The 18,211-nt window shown below is 36.3% G+C and overlaps 2 protein-coding genes and 1 non-coding gene across 5 annotated transcripts; 1 reads left to right on the top strand and 2 right to left on the bottom strand.

Moving 5' to 3' along the window:
- Positions 1 to 68: 68 nt before the first annotated feature.
- pllp (plasmolipin) lies at positions 69 to 6,386 on the bottom strand. 3 transcript variants are annotated; one of them, XM_067420470.1, is made up of 7 exons: positions 6,271 to 6,386; positions 6,135 to 6,184; positions 4,498 to 4,659; positions 3,555 to 3,742; positions 2,015 to 2,191; positions 1,811 to 1,918; positions 69 to 653 (listed from the first exon to the last, which is right to left on the bottom strand). In XM_067420470.1, exons 4-7 carry the CDS (start codon positions 3,684 to 3,686, stop codon positions 546 to 548), a joined length of 525 nt encoding a protein of 174 aa, XP_067276571.1. In that variant the 5' UTR covers positions 3,687 to 3,742; positions 4,498 to 4,659; positions 6,135 to 6,184; positions 6,271 to 6,386; the 3' UTR covers positions 69 to 545. The 3 variants fall into 3 exon arrangements, with proteins under 3 accessions (XP_067276571.1, XP_067276569.1, XP_067276570.1); XM_067420468.1 differs by having other exon boundaries at positions 3,555 to 3,688; XM_067420469.1 differs by having other exon boundaries at positions 3,555 to 3,715; positions 6,271 to 6,381.
- trnal-cag (transfer RNA leucine (anticodon CAG)) lies at positions 4,687 to 4,769 on the bottom strand. Its single transcript has one exon. It is a non-coding gene; the product is annotated as a tRNA-Leu (tRNA).
- Positions 6,387 to 8,727: 2,341 nt separating the features above from the next.
- Positions 8,728 to 17,083, top strand: tgm2l (transglutaminase 2, like). Its single transcript, XM_067419788.1, has 13 exons — positions 8,728 to 8,832; positions 9,772 to 9,948; positions 10,194 to 10,424; positions 11,187 to 11,305; positions 11,997 to 12,125; positions 12,233 to 12,410; positions 12,996 to 13,134; positions 14,283 to 14,386; positions 14,529 to 14,771; positions 15,480 to 15,746; positions 15,860 to 16,020; positions 16,549 to 16,685; positions 16,799 to 17,083. The coding sequence occupies exons 1-13, from the start codon at positions 8,817 to 8,819 to the stop codon at positions 16,974 to 16,976; spliced, it is 2,079 nt and encodes a 692-aa protein (XP_067275889.1). The 5' UTR covers positions 8,728 to 8,816; the 3' UTR covers positions 16,977 to 17,083.
- The last annotated feature ends 1,128 nt before the right edge of the window (positions 17,084 to 18,211 follow it).

Genomic DNA, 18,211 nt, shown 5'->3' with positions numbered 1-18,211 from the left:
CCCTCACCACTTAAATACATATACACAAACTGACTTATAGTCAAAAATAGTACACAATTATTCAAAAGTTTGGGGTTGGTAAGATTTTAATGTTTTTGAAAGAGTCTCTAATGCTTACCAAAAATGCATTTCTTTGATCAAAAATACAATAAAAACAGTAATATATTGAAAAAAAAATAATTTTAAAATGGGATGTATTCTTGTGATGGCAAAGCTATTCTTTGATGAACCGAAAATTCAAAAGAACAGTATTTATTTGGAAAAAATCATAATAAATGTTATCACATTTAATCAATACCTCCGTGATGAAAAAGTATTAACTTCTTTCAGACTCCAAAAAGCTGCACATGCAGGGTGGTGACTCTCAGTACACACAATGTCCATGTTACAAACCACATAGCAATTATGTTGGCACCATTATACAGAAGTGTTGACGGACGCTCCTGAAGAGGATTTTCAGAAATCCCAAATAATCAGAGTAATATCCTCTTGGAAGTGTCTTCACATGAAGTATGACAGGAGTATGGAGTAAATGAGAGGATGGTCTACACAGGCACTGTACTCCCCGCTGCGTTTTGCCCTTCACCTCTCCAGCCAAAATAGGCAAAGTAGGAGCTAGCTGCATATAACAGGGTCACCACTATGGCAAAGAACTGCAAGAAAACACAAAAATTATGATCTTGTACGACATATGCAGTTCACAAAAGAAGATGGTTTTAAAAATTCTCCATACAATGAAAGTTAATGGGGTCCAATGTTGTTTTGAGCCAAAACAGTTCTTCAAAATATCTTATTTTGTGTTCCACAGTAGAAAGAAACATGCAGATTGGAAACACCATTGGTATAAGTAAATGATAACAGAATTTTTAACAGAACAGATTTTTTGTGTGAACTATCCCTTTAAGATCTTTGACTGAACCATAATACAAGCTAACCCCCAGAAAATTATTTCAGGGCACATAACTGTTATATACAAGTATATACGCAGTCATTGTGCAGATATGTATTTTTAAAGATGATGTGATAATTTAAAAACTTAAGCTGTTGACCTTTACACATGCAGGAGGTATACGTTGTGATTACACTCATCCACTGCAGAGCATTATAGGTTTGTCATGCGCTTGCTGTACAATTTAATCTGGACTCTGGCCGATGAGGTTTTTAAAGCCCTATAAATCACACATACATACAACTCTAAAGAGTTTCACATTGTAACTATCTCCTAAAAGCCTTTTATTTGATCTGTGACACTGTATTGCGTATTCCAGTGAGTGATGAAACATGCTTTAATGAAGGCTCTGCTTCAGATTAGATGCTTTGGCATAGCGATTTATATTTTGAAACAAGTCTCTCAGGCTAACCAAGGCTGCATTTATTTGATCAAAGTTAAATCGTAATATTATAAAATATTGTTGCAATATTTTTTTTTAATTAATGTTTTCCATTTTAATATATTTTAAAATGTATTTTATTCCTGTGATGGCAAAGCTGAATTTTCAGCATCATTACTCCTGTCTTCAGTGTCAAATGCTTCAGAAATCATTCTAATATGCTGATTTGGTGCGTAAGAAACATTTCTTGTTATCATGTTATTTTCTGGAAACCAGGAATAAAAAAAATCAGGATTCTTTAATTATTAATTTCTTTAACCAAACTTTTGAACGGTAGTAATTTGTTAGGTGTTGAGAGTGCTGCTGACATCTGAATCACCTGACCTGTTATCAGATCAGCTTTACTTTAGTCAGACACACCTCTTTCAGCTCATAGTATGTGAATGGTTGGAGTGTGTTCAAGAGATGTTTTCACTCACTGCAGAAGTTCCCAGATGACCACGGTAATACATGAATGGAACGGATGCAGCATTAGTAAAAAAGGCAGTTAGGTATAGAACAGCTGCAACTACGTAAAACACCATGAACTACAAGGAAGAAAGGGAGACAGGATTACAAACTTGATTTGACCGGAAAAAAAATTAAATATGTTATCTACTCCATGAGACAAGTGACAGTCTCACCACCAAAGGCCAGGGTATTGAGGGTAGACTTTGATGAATCCTCAGCAATAGCACAACCAACAGGGCGATGCTCAAAAGCCACAGTGTCACACTGACGAAAAGGACCCACCCATAAGCAGCATATAAAGAGGCGTATGGAGTACTGGCTATCAGCGCCCAGACCAGTAATCCAACAACCTAAACAGAGGATGGAGAAGATCATATGTTAAACATCAATGAAAAATACAGTCACTTAAAGGGATAGTCACCCCAAAGATTCATCATTTAAACTTTTAGACAGTTTTTGTCTATACAATCAAAGTCAGTGAAGTCAGAATTGGACCCTAATTGACTTTCCTCGTATGGGCAAAGTTTTTTTTTTTTAAATTAAAATTCTTTTCAAATGATCTTCTTTTGTGCTTTACAGAAAAGAGAAAGCCATAGAGATTTCGAAAGGACATAAGGGGGAGTAAATGATTACAGAATGTTATTTTTGGGGAAATTAATCCTTTAAAGTTGAATTAGTTTAGATGACATATTCTGAAACGCGTGAGCTTTAACATGAAAGTGTAAATCCTCCTGGTGATGTTCAATGGATATCTAATCATATTTTGTATCGGAAATACTGATTTATGTCCTCAGGAATGTTTTCAGTTACACATTTTAGAAGAAATAAAAGTAGAGAAAATAAAGAAATTTTATATGAACAGATTATGTCAGTGGCATCCATTTGTTTTTTTTGTACAATGAATATCAAAAGTTCATAATGTATTATTCATCTGATAAAGGTCTCAGCTTTCAGGCTATGTGTCTGACACAAGATACCTTCAAACAACAACTATGACTTGCTCCACAGAATAAAGACTAAAAACAGACACATCTCCATTCCAATATTCAGTAAAGCTCAATAATATTACATTTACGTATATTTACTGATTCAGCACTGGTTATAAAAGTTATGTACTTGTATTGAGGGGAGAATTTTTAATTAGGGGCACTGACCCAATAACCAATAAGGAGACAGATAAGAGGATCATCTTCAGAAATACTGATATTCAGAAATGTTTATTGTATGATTAGTTTTATTTGTGCTCATTTATGTTTGCTCATATAGTCAGATACAGATTTTTTTCTGCATGTTGTATTGATAGCTGCATGTTCATACATATGGCTAAACAATGTTTCTAAATAACACAGATATAGACTTATACTTGTATGTTGGTATAAGTGTGGAAATACAAGCACCACAATACAAATATTACATCAACATCTAAGCAAACTGTGTAAACATTTAGTCTATGGAAATAAATCTAACAATGGCATAATATCCTAGTTCTATGAAACATTATGACCATAATCCATAATACATGGGCATGGTCAGTTTGTTTTATCAACCAACACCCACACAGTCTCAGTATTTCTCATACCGGCATTCTTTTTGAATAAAGAAACAGCATAGAAAAGTGGCTGTGAGTTTATGATGAAGGAAGAAAGTACGTTTTCAAAAGCAAAAAACACTTCAACATATGATAAAGCATGTGACATTAGTTTTCCAACTTACAATCTCAGCCAAAAGTAGAATACCAGGAATGCTCTTGATAAAGTCCATGTCAACTCTTGATGGGATTCCATAACTTCTTTGAGGTTCTTGTGAGCTGGTCTGAGTGTTGACCTTACCAGGAAAATCTGCCATTTCTTCTCAGTATAAATAGGAAAATGTCACTTTAGAAAAAAATAGAAATCATGAACCTGAGTGGAGACACACCAGAACAGGTAATGCAGGTGTTGTCGCTACCTAGAAACTCAGCCTGAACAAATAGCACGCCTCCAGAGGTTCTCTCTCTCTTTCACGCACACCCTCTCTCTCTCTCTCTCTCTCTCTCTCTCTCTCTCTCTCTCTCTCTCTCTCTCTTTCACGCACCCCCCCCCCTCTCTCTCTCTCTCTCTCTCTCTCTCTCTCTCTCTACATACACCTTTGCACACCTACAATGTATTTAGTTTGATTATGTAGGTTAGGTGGATACATCTGTTTGTCAAAGTAATAAATAACTTCACTAAGCATAATGAAGTGTGAACCCTCTCCCTTCCGCTTAAAAAGGGAAATAGCAGACAATAGAAGTTAAAATTAAGGGTTAAAAACTTTATTGTCAGAATCATTGACAGAAAAGGATGTTACATGTACACAAGTATTACAAGTATAGTTACAGTGTATATGCATAATTATACTGTATATGCCTATGATCTTGTTGGTGGACTTTGAATGTTAAAGCAATGCACACAAAATAGTCCTGTAGCTATTAAACCTTGAAAAACAAGGTTTGTGAAAACACTATTGCTGTAAGTAACGTCTACTTGTAACATTCATAACATTTAAAGTAATTAAATTATAATAAGACTTGATTATATGCTGAATACTCTTCCTGTATGCCATATGTACTGCACTACTTGCTTTGCAACACTGACAATACATAAAAAGTTAAAAAATAAATATATTTCTTACTAACCTGCAGTCATTTTTGTATTGTGCTCGTTGACTCAGTTTATCTTTAGTCCCTTTTCTGCAGCGGAGAGATGTAAAACTTTGCTGTTGCCATTTATTTCTACTGGTATCTACTCTCTGTGAGGTATAAAATGGACTTTGGCCGGTGGAGAACCATCCAGATCACCTTTTGAACAAACAAAAAAAACATTGTTGTCAGAAGTGGGATTCGAACCCACGCCTCCAGAGGAGACTGCGACCTGAACGCAGCGCCTTAGACCGCTCGGCCATCCTGACTCACTGAATAGTGGGTAATTTTTGGCCCTCTAGTGGTCGTGACTTTATTTATTTTTTTGTTATAGCTCTAATTTCCTTAATCTAAGTCAAAATCAACAGTACATACAATTTATATTATACCCAGCGAGGTATATTTTTTAGAATGTATATTATATTATAGAGTTTTAGAAGGATTTTTTTTGTCCTTTGATGTCTAGGGTGGCCATTTCTAAAAAAAACAAAATAGGACATTTTGCAGAATTCTGTGAAGCTAGGATTAAAAACTGAAAAACAATCCCATAACTCTGTGCAGTGACAAAAATAACCTTTTCCTTTTACATTTTTTCTTGTGTGCCTATATTAGATTAACTGCCCCTTAAAATTATTTCCAGGGATATATTTACCTATATAAGGGTAAACATTTCTAACCTTATTAGTAGGCCTATGCTTTTTAAGCTCTTTCGTGCAAATTTTGAAGTTTATTGCAATTAGAATAATAAGGTACTATAGGGCTGATACCAATCACATACATTTCAGTATCAACAAAATTCATCTTTGCACTGCAGAAACGGCACAGCATCTGAAGTGGCATTTAGAAGTGCTTACACAGACTGTTTAATGCTGCAGAGATTAAATAAATGTATTCACACTACATAATAATGTTATGAGATTATTGTTTTAAATGTATCAGTAGCACTTTTGAAGGTGATTATTTGATAATACGTCTCAGTATTTTTAAAATCTTAGTTCATGTTAATTTCAGCATTTACTAATTCATTACTCAAATCAAAAGTTGTATTTGTTAACATTAGTTAATGCACTGTGAACTACTAACATGGACAAACAATGAATAGTTGTATTTTTATTAACTTATTAAACCTGGTGGTAAAGGAGGTGCGGTAGTTGTTGTTGACAACTAAACTGAAGGAAGAAAAAAATACAATTAAATGTAATGTCTTTATTAGAAAATTACAAATTGATACCCATTATTTTGTTGTATTTTTAAGGCAGATGATGGTATATACACTGCATCCTATTTTAGAGAAAGCACAATTTCAATCACCACAAGATGAAGTGTTGTTAGAGGAGTAGAAACAGTAGAAATAATATAGTTCCTTACGTTGGATGTTTTGTTTTTGAACATTCATGCAGTTATCATTGTTTTTGGTTTATTTCACGTAATGGAGTTGTCGGGCCCACATACTAATGCACCTCCACCCTGAGACGAACACAACAGCCCTCAATGTCAACCAATTGAAACAGGTTTAAAATAAAATTTGAGGGGAAAAATGTATGTGAACTTTGTGTTTTTGACAAAACCGTGTGTATTTGACAGTTAAACCGCAATCATACGTGAAAGAGAACAGAGAAGTGTAAAATACTCACAGGACACGTCTTACATCCAGCTTTCTGTGCGCATGCTTCGGGAGTGTGCGCTAAGAAATTATATATCAGAAGTTTAAACCAAAATGGCTATACAACGCATGCAGATAATACACTTTCATGATGGTGCAGAGCTCACCTGAGCATGGCTTGATCATCAAAAACCAAACAGACATTTTGCTAGTTTTTAGTAGAACGTCTGAGGTCAAAGCTCCGCCCTCTTCTGGAAAGCGGGATGGGGAGCCGAGCAGCAGCTCCTTTGCATAAAGATACATGCACAAAAAAAACAATGTTTTTTCTTTCACTCAAACATTTACATGTTTACAGCTATAATAATAAAATATATGTGGGATATTTTGAGCTGAAACTTCACATACACATTCTGGGGACACCTCAGACTTTTGACACATTTTAGCAATTTAAAAAAGTTGTAGGCTATGCCGTTTTTTACACGGCACCCCTGCTTTCGTCAGATGCAGCGGCACATTTGGGAAACACTGCTCTACATTATTGTTGGTCGATATCATAACGCTTTTTAATTAATTTATGCATTTGAAAATATCTCAGTTTTACATAAAATAATGACAGAAATAATAGCCTACTAACCTTTTTGATGAGTCTTTCCTCAGTTGTCCCCACCACCAACCGAAAAAAACAAAGTTGAAAGGAAGTCTCCATTGTCATTGGTCAGTTTTTCGCGGGCATTCCCATCTGCCTACTGTAAATCGATTTACTGTAGAGAATAATTACAATAGTAAACATATATTTTCAGTTATTTATATTACAGTAAATTATTTTAGATTATTTTACATATTACAGTAAAATACTGTTCAAATTACAAAAATCCGTGGGGCATGCAGGCCTATACAGGACTTTTTAGTACTTATGAGTTTGTACATAATACATCACGGGCAACCCTATGCTTTAAAAATATCACCCATTTAGAATTGTAAACTTCAATCCAAATAGGAAAAATAGAAAATTCTGTGCCAATGGCAAAATATAGTAGGCTAATGACATTTACTGTAAAAAAAAAGTGTGACACAGGAAGTAAATCATATTATTTAAAACAAGGTTTTAGCAATAATTTTTATATATATCATTCAATTTATATTTATCACAGTGTCTCACCGTCTTTTCAAAATCGTTCGGATAGGCTTCCTCTTCTCGTCTGACTAATTACACTCGCTAGACTATGCGAGTTGAACCTATGAACTTTCCTCTCACACATTCATTCATTTAGCAGACACTTTTATCCAAAGAGTTTCTAGTATGTTCCTCTCTTGTATGATTGTAACTCTTTGATGAAAAATCAGAGAGTAATGTGAAAGTCAACAAAAATCGGTGTTTATAATCTTTGTGTTGGAAGAGGTGGTGTGGGTCTATTTCCCTTTCCAGCATTCCTCATCTCAGTGTCACATGCACAAATAATGTTTTTCTCCATGTGTAGGTGTGGTATGGTGTTGCTGCATCATCATATAAGCAAGACAGAGACCCCTCTGTGTGCCTGTGCAATCCAAAAGCACTGTAGTAATGTCACAGCAAGGTGAGAAGCCACTGCCGGATAGGTCATTGTTCTTCCAGACAATACAGCAGACATATGATTTTATTTTGGGAAAGAGAATTCTAATGATCTATGTGACTCCCAGATGTTAAAAGTTTAATGCTGTCATAACATCAGTGAGGGAGCTTAATGGAATTTAATTAACTCCACAAATAGTAGGGAAATTTCTTACAAAATTATGTCAGAAGTTTTAGTTGCTTCCACGATGACTCGTTGACCTCCATCTGACATGTCAGACATTTCATGCCATTGCATTAAACTTTAAACATTATATATAATATATGTTAAACTGCTAAATTGTGTTACTCAATGTGTGTTTTATATTCAGTTGTACAGAGAAGGTTTGTGGAGGAAAGACTTTGTTTTGAGTACATTTAGTCTCTGAACATGCTGTTGAACTTGGAAAAAGAACTGAGCAAAAGTCAAATGGCTGGTTTTCATTTTTTTTTTATGCCAGGAAAAAGTGTTGCCTTATTAAATACACAGTTTGAGCCTGAATTCACATTCTTAAATAGCTTATAAGAGAATTTTAAGTCTAATAAAACATTTTTTAAATATAAAATAACTGACTATGAGTCAGGAAAATAGAGGTGGAGTAGATCTATGGAATACTATGGAGGTGTTACCCAACCATCAGAATTTGTCTTTTCAACAAAGGCCCCTGTGTGTGACCCTGGCCCTTATGCGAAAGAGAGTGTTTCCAGCAATGACGTGATTCTAAAAATGACGCGAGTTGTAGTAAATTCCCTAACCTTGATCCTTTTTCCACAGAGGCAGAGGTAGAGCTATACACACAGATCACTCTCTGTACACACTTAGCACTTCTGGCTGCTTGAGGATCTTGGATGTGTGTGTGTAATGTCAGAGGTCATGAAGGCCTCGGAGAGGATGTGTGAGTCAGGGTGTGTCTTATGCAGAAAGAAGGACAGTCAACGATAGAGATGGGGGGTGTCAAGGGGCGTGGGCGGTCTTCGCTATAAAACGGATCCCAAAAAAGCAAAGGTGTTACAGGGAAGACAGTTGCCTTGGACTGGACTCCGGAAATTTACAGAAAACGTCAAGAGCAGGATTTTACAAAGTCTATCTGATCATTTACAAGAAGTGTCAGGCTAAATTCATCAATGGATAGGCATAATGGTAAGAAAGTCACTTTATTGTTCTGTCTCTTAATATTTTATATTATTAAGATCAAAGTCAGAATGAAGTATGATTGAGAGCTATAATAGTGTCCTATTTGTTATAAACACCTGTTACATTTGCATTATTAATATGTTTTGTTTAATTTCTGTAAAGATTGTTTTGTAATGTAATGTGAAGTTTATAAAAAACGCCAAGAGGGCTGGCATGATACTTTTCCATTAGTGGAGGAAACTGCAGGGTTGCACTCCAAAACCACTTTTTAATTTATGTTCCACTAATGTGTTGTTTTACCCTGGTTCAAATTAAAAATATATTACACCTTTTCAATTAAATATTTTATTTCTCAAAAAGCAAAATTATAAGATCCAAGTGAATATTCCAAGTAAAATATTTCTGGAGGCAATACTTCAGCTGGCTGTGTTTCCTGTTATGCAGGTGCGTTAGAAATGCACTGCATTATTAAAATAAAGAAGGAAACGGACCACTGACTTGTTGGCAGACTGTGATATTTTATTTGGTCGAGTATCGAATCTCTTTGTGAGGTCTGAGCTTTAGCCTCATCTTGGAAAGCAAAAAAGAATGTGACATGCTTGTAACATTAAAAGAAAATAGCTTCAAGAAGCAATAAGGAGGATGAACTAACATGAACTAATGATGAACTGCACTTATAAAGCATTTATTCATCTTTGTTAATGTTCATTTCAACATTTACTTATACATTATTAAAATCTTGTTAACATTAGTTAATGCACCGCGAGCTAACATGAACAAACCATGAACAGCTGTATTTTTATTATAGGTTAACAAAGATTAACAATTACAGTAACATACTGTAAGTTCATGTTAGTTAATAAATTAAATTTGTTAACTAATGACCATTATTCTAAAGTGTTACCCATTCTTATTTAAAATATTGGATATTTCTTTTGTGTCCAGCCATGCGGAGTGATATAGATCTGCAGAGTTATGAGAATAACCATGCTCACCGCACAGAGGAGATGGACGTGGAGCGTCTGCTGGTGCGCAGAGGTCAGCCCTTCTCTGTAGTCCTGCAGTGTACTGAGCACATCCCACAGATCCCAGACCACCAGCTCAACCTCATACTTCACCTGGGTAAGTAATTTGATGGCAAGGAAAACAGATTAAGCACAGTGAGAAAGACAAATAGATGGCTTAAAGGTTTTGAACTGTAAACTCTAACCTGTAATAACCTTAGATTGATAGTTGGAGTTGGTCTTTACTGTGTTTTTTTTTTAACCACAGGTCTTTTTATGCTAAAGAAACATGTTTTAAATAATGTATTTTAAGCCATATTTATAATTTATACCAATTTATCTGCATATGTTTGTGTATTACAGGTAAGAATAATGAGGTGGTCTTGAAGGTGTCAGACTCAGAGCAGGATCATGGGAAATGGTGGTTCAGTCAGCGTAATGCTCAGGGTGAGGTGATGCTAACTGTCCACAGCCCAGCTGATGCTCCTGTGGGTCTGTACAGCATGACTGTGGTTTTGCTATCAGCTGATGGGCAGATCCTGGAGCAAACCAAGCATCAGACCTTCTACCTGCTTTTCAATCCCTGGTGCAAAGGTGAGCATTTAAATGGGTCACTCAGGTGACTTTGTTTCTTTTTCCATACAAAGGTCTTGGTTTATTTATCACACAACGCTATTATATAACCCGAAAGAGTTGGAATATGGTGCTAAAATTGCATTGACCCCATTTAATGAAGCTTTACACTGCTTTTTGTTATTTTGGAGTTTGACGGTATATTTTTGGGTACACCCAAGACAGATGACAATTATAATATATATATTGACAGGCAATCAGATGCCACCCGAGCTTGAGCATTTAAAGAGGAAGATGATATTAAACGCTGTTTTGGACTTCCCTATATTCATACAATTAGATTACATTATTAAAATGTACATTATTTATAAGTATATTTCTCATTATAATTATCGACCTTGATGTGTACTGGCCTTAAAATGCACCAGTTCTTTTAAGCCAGGTTGATTCTGATTCTGATAAGGTTTTACTTACAGCAGTTAATATTCTGTGTCAGTCTCCGACACTGTTCACATTGTAAACACAATGCAGTGTTTCCGGGCTCCACGGCGGAACATTAAATCTGTATTTTGCTTAGATTCTTTATGCACTAGCAACACAAATTGGGATTAAAACGGTAATCTGAATGTCATAATGTTTTGTCAAGACTAGAATATTCAAGTGATATTTAAAAAAAAAAGAAAAAGATCACAGCAGTGAGAGTGCTGTTATACCAAATTCAAAAGAATGATACATGGTCATTGTGGCCTAACACACATAGCTCAATTATATTTCTTCCTGTAGATGACTCTGTGTACCTTCCCAGTGAGGAACTGCTGCAGGAGTACATTTTAAATGAAAACGGGATCTTGTACCAGGGCTCATGGGATGATATCACCACCGTGCCCTGGAACTTCGGGCAGGTAACCTATAAATTATTTCACATGTGCTCACCAAAGAAATAAACCCCAAATTTATACAGCCCCTGTATCTGTTTAGACATTCTTATGGTCAGTGCCTTCTCTGAGAAAGTGTCATGGCCTGAGATGACTGACACACAGTCAAGATTTATGGGTGATGTTGCATGGTGGTGGAATTCAGATGAGGCAGGGTGTGAATTGTGGCAGATCGGTGGCAGGAGAACCGCAGAGGGCTTGTCTGCTGAGTTATCACTCGCTGTAGATGTCAAACATTTCGGCAACAATGTCTGTCTCACAAACAAGAGACTGTCAAGAAAGAAAAACTTTATTCACCAGATGTAACTATATATGGGGTAACTAGTTACTTTCTCTGTAAAATAGAGTCAGGCGTATGGACAGCATTTACCACAGTAATCTCAATCATACAAACAAAATGATTTGCTGTTATGTGTAACTGGTCCTACTGGACCCTCTCTGAGCGGGATTCGAAATGGGATCTCCAATATGGGAGGGACGCGTGCTAACAAGGACACTAAAGACCACAGCTGCTAGTGTACCTCTTGTGGCCAGGAGAGTGAGGTTTACATGCACAGCTCTTACTGACCGTTACATCCACCCCCCAAACCTTACTTACTTTTTAGTTTTGCAAGCAAAACAAGATATTCATATCCGTTGCATTCTCTTTTTCAAACAGTTTGAGAAAGATGTGGTGGATATTTGCTTTGAAGTGCTGGACAATTCGCCTGCCGCCCTGAAAAACTCAGAGATGGACATTGTAAACAGAGCGAACCCTGTTTATGTTAGCAGGACTATTACTGCCATGGTAAGGCATTTATTAACATGGTCATTCACTGTCTCCACCTCTTGTTATAATGCTAGACGATCATATTTGCTTAGGCACATGTAAATACACATAATCTGCATTAACAGGTGAATGCTAATGATGACCGGGGGGTGGTATCTGGGCGCTGGGATGGAGAGTACAGTGATGGGGTGGCACCCACACATTGGACTGGCAGTGTGCCCATCCTGAGGCGCTGGAGTGAGGGTGGAGGACAGAAAGTACGTTATGGGCAGTGCTGGGTGTTCACAGGAGTGGCATGCACAGGTGAGGATAAATAAGCTGTTTTATTCCTGCACCAATTTTCATTTTTCAGCCCACATGCAGATACAGAGCAAGGATGATTCATGAACATATGACTCACCAGTTCTTCTTTGTGAATTAAAAATATACAATGCGATATAAGCCTGATTCACGAACAATTGACAATCCGGTTATTCATGAACCAAAAGTGTATAATGCAATCAGGACAGGCCAATTCATGAATAGACTATAAGCTGGTTCTTTATAATAAATCAAATTATACACTACCAGTTCGATTCATTACTGTTATGAGACGGTTATTTTAGGTGAATCAAAACACACACACACACAGCAGTCCAGCAGAACGCAGCAGATTCATGAACAATTGACCTATAAGTCCTTTTAATTAATCAAAAACAGTGCAACACACTGTAGTCTGATTTCTGAATGAATGATTTAGTCCTTTTAATAGATAGTTCAAAAAAATCTTCTCTGAACAGAACTATCAGAGTGGTTACTGAATAATTAGCTAAATTCAGAATAGCGTACTATAATACTTTCATTTCTGTCTATGCCTCACACGTGATCTGTAACGTTGCCTTTTCACAGTTCTCCGCTGTCTTGGCATTCCAACCAGATGCATCACTAATTACTCATCTGCTCATGACACGAATGCAAACATTTCTGTGGATTACCTTTTCAATGATCAACTTGAAAGTGTGTCTGAAGGCAGGAAAGACTCCATCTGGTAAGTTATGATAGCCACATAAAATAACCCTTTCTTTATGACAAGAGTGTTTCATTTCAATCTATTTTTATTTTAGGAGAAGGATATGAGACAAAGTTGATAACTGAGGCAATGAGGCATAAGTTAGAACTCCATTAAAGGTGCACTACCCTAACAAAACAAAAATATACTGCAGTATATTGGAAAATATCATGTAATACATTAGGCAATATATTCACATATATGGGATTTAATATTTATATTCTCCAATATATTGCAATATATGAAAGCGGCAATCATTTGTATATTTTGCAATATATTACAGGAATATATAATATATTGTATAATACCATCAATATATTATTCCATGTATTTACAATATATTATAATATATTTCAAGTAATATATTGGTAAATACATTTTCCTTTTGTAAGGGTAGGCAGTAAAATTTCCAAAAACCACCAGGCCAGTCTTATATATTTTGTTCAGTTGAGTTCTTACAATACCCCAAATGTTTCCAACTATTTATAAATTGTGAGAAAATTGCTATTTTAACCAAGGAGCTGGGACGTCTGAGGATTGCCTGTCAATGAGGGTTGCATCATGTGCGTTACCCTCGGTTTCTGGTTTTACTTGGCAGAAGCACTTTACTCTTAGCAGTGTGAACAAGTGTCATAGCAGCCGCTGAGCAATCGCACAGAGTAACGTCATACCATAATTTTAAACACACTTAAATGTATCTATGACAAATGGAGCTGCATTACCTCATACTCATGACCGCGACTGTGTCCCGTCGTCATAATAAAAGTTCCATTGCTCGCGTGGTGTGTGTTTGCGTAACAGCTCCACAAACTGCCACGCTGCGTAGTGGCATGTCTTGCTCTGCTTCATACTACAGCAGAGGTGGACAAAGTACACAACTCTATTACTTGCACTGCTTCACACTACACTAACGTTAATAACCGCATCTATGAACATGATTTCTGCCTAGACCACATGTCCCAAGATTCTGAGCTCAAACTTGACGTCATCAAACTACGACTTTGTTTTAAATAGAATTCCTCTAGCAGATGAAAAAATTACATAGTGCATATTTAAGTTATAAAAGAATAACTCTGGAGCAAAAACATTCTCTACTGGCTATGATAGGCATCATCCTTTCTTTTTAGGAATTACCACTGTTGGGTTGAGTCCTGGATGAAACGAGATGACCTCCCAGAAGGCTACAATGGATGGCAGGTGCTAGATCCAACACCTCAAGAAAGGAGTGATGGTAATCATTCTTATAAGTAAGCTGTAGAAAAAACAACAAAATCAAGAGAACATTTTATTTCTCCCATCTCCAACTGATCTCCAACAGCATCAAACTGGAATTTTAGCTAGTTTGCCTATCCTCTTCTTCCATGTTCTCACAGGAGTTTTCTGCTGTGGGCCTTGTCCAGTCCGCGCAGTCAAGGAAGGAGATGTGGGGTTGAAGTATGACACCACTTTTGTGTTTTCTGAGGTGAACGCAGATCTGAATTTCTGGATTGTTCATCCAGATGGGGAACGATCTCAAGTGTCCAAAAACAGTAAAATTATTGGACGGAGCATTAGCACTAAGAGTGTGTATGGAGACTTCAGAGAGGACATTACTACTAATTACAAATATCCTGAAGGTAATGTCCAACAAGTCGAATCTACACTTTATTTAAATAGTTTATTATAACCTAAACTCATTTTTGATCTGTGTCATTTTGTTCTGATACTGAATTCTGCATGAAAAGAAAATTGCAATAATTGTTTATTCCCAATTGTGGCATATTTTTCGGCTTCTCGAATAAGAAAAAACGTAGGCCGGGACTTGATTTTTGTCCATCTGGAATTGATTGGAACTTTGAAACCGTGTGGTTGGCTATTACTGTGATGTCATGTGATTGACAGGTTGTCCCACTCTTGCAGCCGTACACATGTCAGAGAAGAGATGTCGCTGCAGAATTTAATTTATTTATGGGGAATTTATTTTGATTTAAGATAACAAGGCACATTATTTAAAAAAACAATCATGTGCATGGATAAATCATAATAAATACTGCAATATTCAATACAAAAACAAGAATTGTCCTTTTTGTTTTCATGATGACTTGTCTCATATTCTATTGTACCTGAAACATTTATTACCTTTTCATTTATATTATACAATGATCGAATTTAAATTATTCCTTAAATAAGATTTCTTGATGATGCTGGCATAAAAAGGAAAGACATTTCACTCTTCACAATAAGACTTATTGTTAAGAAAATAATTGTATTTATTTCTGGGGCAACCGATAATGACATTTTGGCACGTGATATTATTTACATTCAAATGCGTTTCCCCACCACAGGTTCAATGAAGGAGCGAGAGGTTTTTAAAAAGGCAGGAAGACAAGTGGGCCAAAAGAACGAAGGCCCAGGACAGCTTGAGCTTTTCATCAAGCATGCTCCAGCTATCCACGGGACAGACTTTGACGTGATTATAGAGGTGTATAATGCCGGTGGGGAGGACACAGATGCACAACTCACAGTCATGTCGAACGCAATAACCTACAATAGTATCCACCGCGGAGAGTGCCAGAGAAAGACAACCTCTCTCAAAGTACCAGCTCACAAAGGTAAGACTAGCCAACTTAGGTACCCTGAATTATGTTGCACATAGTGGCATCTGCAAACAAGTTTTACCTCACTTTGACAAAAATGACAAAAATATCTTTGCATTATTTTTTAGCTCATAAAGAAGTATTGCGACTTCAGTATGACCATTACGGGGCGTGTGTGTCTGAACATCACATGATAAGGGTCACAGCCCTTCTCCAACCCACTGATCAAGACAACATCATCCTGCAGGAAATCAACATCCCCTTGAAAATGCCAGCACTTCTTATCAAGGTAATTAAAGGTATAGCTTCGTCGTCAGATAAACACAATCAAACATTTTTAGGAAAATAATCCATCTCTGTAAATATAATCCCAGTAAATGGTTTACATTTGATAAACCACACACAAAGATCATGATGGTAATTCATAAGATCTGTTCATAATATAAACATAAGTGCGTTATGAAGGTTGCATGATAGGGAAGCACAGAAGACAGCACTTACATCACGTCCCTTTCATGAACATATGACAGTAGAGCAGAGCAATGATTTATAAATAATATTTCTTACACACACCTATCATTTTGCTTCAGAAGACATTGATTCATCAACTGGGGTCGTAGGTGTGTATGGTTTTTCAAGCGTCAACTGAGACGCAATCATATGGACTCAAACAGATGGATTCTTTTCCTCAAATCGGTTATTTGTGTTTTTCTGAAGAAAGAAAGTTATATACGTTGGGGATGGCATGAGGATAAGTCAATAAGAGAGGCTCTACTGGCCACGTTTACTAATAACCAACATTTGTTCTATATTTCAGATTATTGGAAATGCGATTGTATCACGTAAACTGACAGCACACATCTCCTTCACCAATCCTTTGCCGGTTAGTCTTCAACGAGGCGTGTTTACCGTGGAGGGAGCAGGACTAACAGAGGCCAGAGAAATAAAAACACAGTATGTACTAGTTTTATAAAATACTCAAGAATTCAAGTGCATCAGATATGATCTAGGACATACGAGTTATGCTTGACTGTTAATGTCTATACTGTGTGTCTCTCTATCTCTAGCGGTAAGATTGAACCTGGTCAGGCTGTGACAGTTAAATTCTCCTTTAAACCCACCCGTGCTGGCATGAGGAAACTGCTTGTCGACTTTGACTCAGACAGACTGAGAGATGTCAAGGGAGAAGCCTCTATCATTGTTCGGACAAAAATGCGTAATATGAATGCTGTCCCAGAAATCTAAACAAGCATGTACAATTCAGAGAACCAAAAATCATAGTGTGCTGTAATCATATCGTTAATGGACTACACTTGGCTTGCTGAGAGCAGTTTTGCTAGTTACATTTGACTTGTTATTTGTTTATATAAAGAGCATGAAACATTTCCTTTATAACTACTTTGTGATTATACTATCTTTGTATGCTTTCATACATTGAATATATTTTCTACACTTAAAATGCCCAGAAACATTTGTTTATTGTACATTCTGTATAATGCTGTTATTGTGTCTGAAATAAAATATACCTGCATGTCAAAATGACTCCCAGATATATATTTTATATTTTTCCATCTTGTTGTTTAGCACTGTTTATCACTGTTTATTATTTTAGGTTTGGCTGTATTATAATGTATGCTTAAGAAGTAAATTTGACTTACAAATTTAATTTGTAAATTTGATACGATAATGGCTAAAGAGTAACCTTACCAGCAAGCAGGTGACATTTATTACAGGTACGTTTCTGAGTAAATAATAATGCCATTATTATCATGTAATGATCCACTCTCTCATATGGGATATGACTTAACTCATATCTAAACTATATTGCCAAACGTTTTGGGAAAAGCAACTGGTCTAAACCCTGAAAGGGCAATTCTGAAATCCACTGCCGCTTCAATATACCTGCATATAGTACATATATCCTAATTAACTTCATAATCGAAACCTTAATCAATATTTATCTTCCTATATTATTATAATGATTCTTTCCAGTTATGTTTTTGCTTTATGTTTCTTGTTTTCTAAAGTGTCTTTCATTTAATTGATTATATTTTATTAATTCCTTTTATATTTCCTTTTACTAAAACACTAAGAGTCAAAGACAAATATTGCCTGTACTATTGTGTGTCCCTCTCACTGAAAGAAAGCACGTTATCAGTATGTTTTGGTTAGAACTGGTCAGAACTGGAGCTTAATCAGCTCCAACCGTAAAGAGACTGTGTATCTGTGTGTGTGCAATATTCTAATATTACAGATCAGTGTTGAGAATGGTGTACAATGGGCACCCTAAGATATGGGTGGACTTGTTGTTCTGGGCAAGCTGGCGCCTGCTCCAAATCTGGAAGGTCACTACGGGCCTAATTCCGGGGTGAAAGCGTCAACAAGTGACACGCCTATGGAAACGTGCATCAGATTAAAGGTGCCCTAGAATGAGTTGACACAATATGTTAAAGGTCCCGTTCTTCGCGTGTTTTCGAAGC

The sequence above is a fragment of the Pseudorasbora parva genome, chromosome 16, assembly GCF_024679245.1.
Source record: "Pseudorasbora parva isolate DD20220531a chromosome 16, ASM2467924v1, whole genome shotgun sequence".
Classification (NCBI taxonomy): Eukaryota; Metazoa; Chordata; class Actinopteri; order Cypriniformes; family Gobionidae; genus Pseudorasbora; species Pseudorasbora parva.
This window is presented reverse-complemented; position numbering and strand designations above follow the sequence as displayed.

Coding starts and splice junctions, on each gene's coding strand:
- pllp (XM_067420468.1), bottom strand. Junction 2,192..3,554: donor TTCTACTTTTGGCTGAGATT/GTAAGTTGGAAA, acceptor TCCTCTGTTTAG/GTTGTTGGATTACTGGTCTG. Junction 654..1,810: donor GTCATCTGGGAACTTCTGCA/GTGAGTGAAAAC, acceptor GTTTTCTTGCAG/TTCTTTGCCATAGTGGTGAC.
- tgm2l (XM_067419788.1), top strand. Junction 11,306..11,996: donor TGCCCTGGAACTTCGGGCAG/GTAACCTATAAA, acceptor TTTTTCAAACAG/TTTGAGAAAGATGTGGTGGA. Junction 16,021..16,548: donor TGCCAGCACTTCTTATCAAG/GTAATTAAAGGT, acceptor TCTATATTTCAG/ATTATTGGAAATGCGATTGT.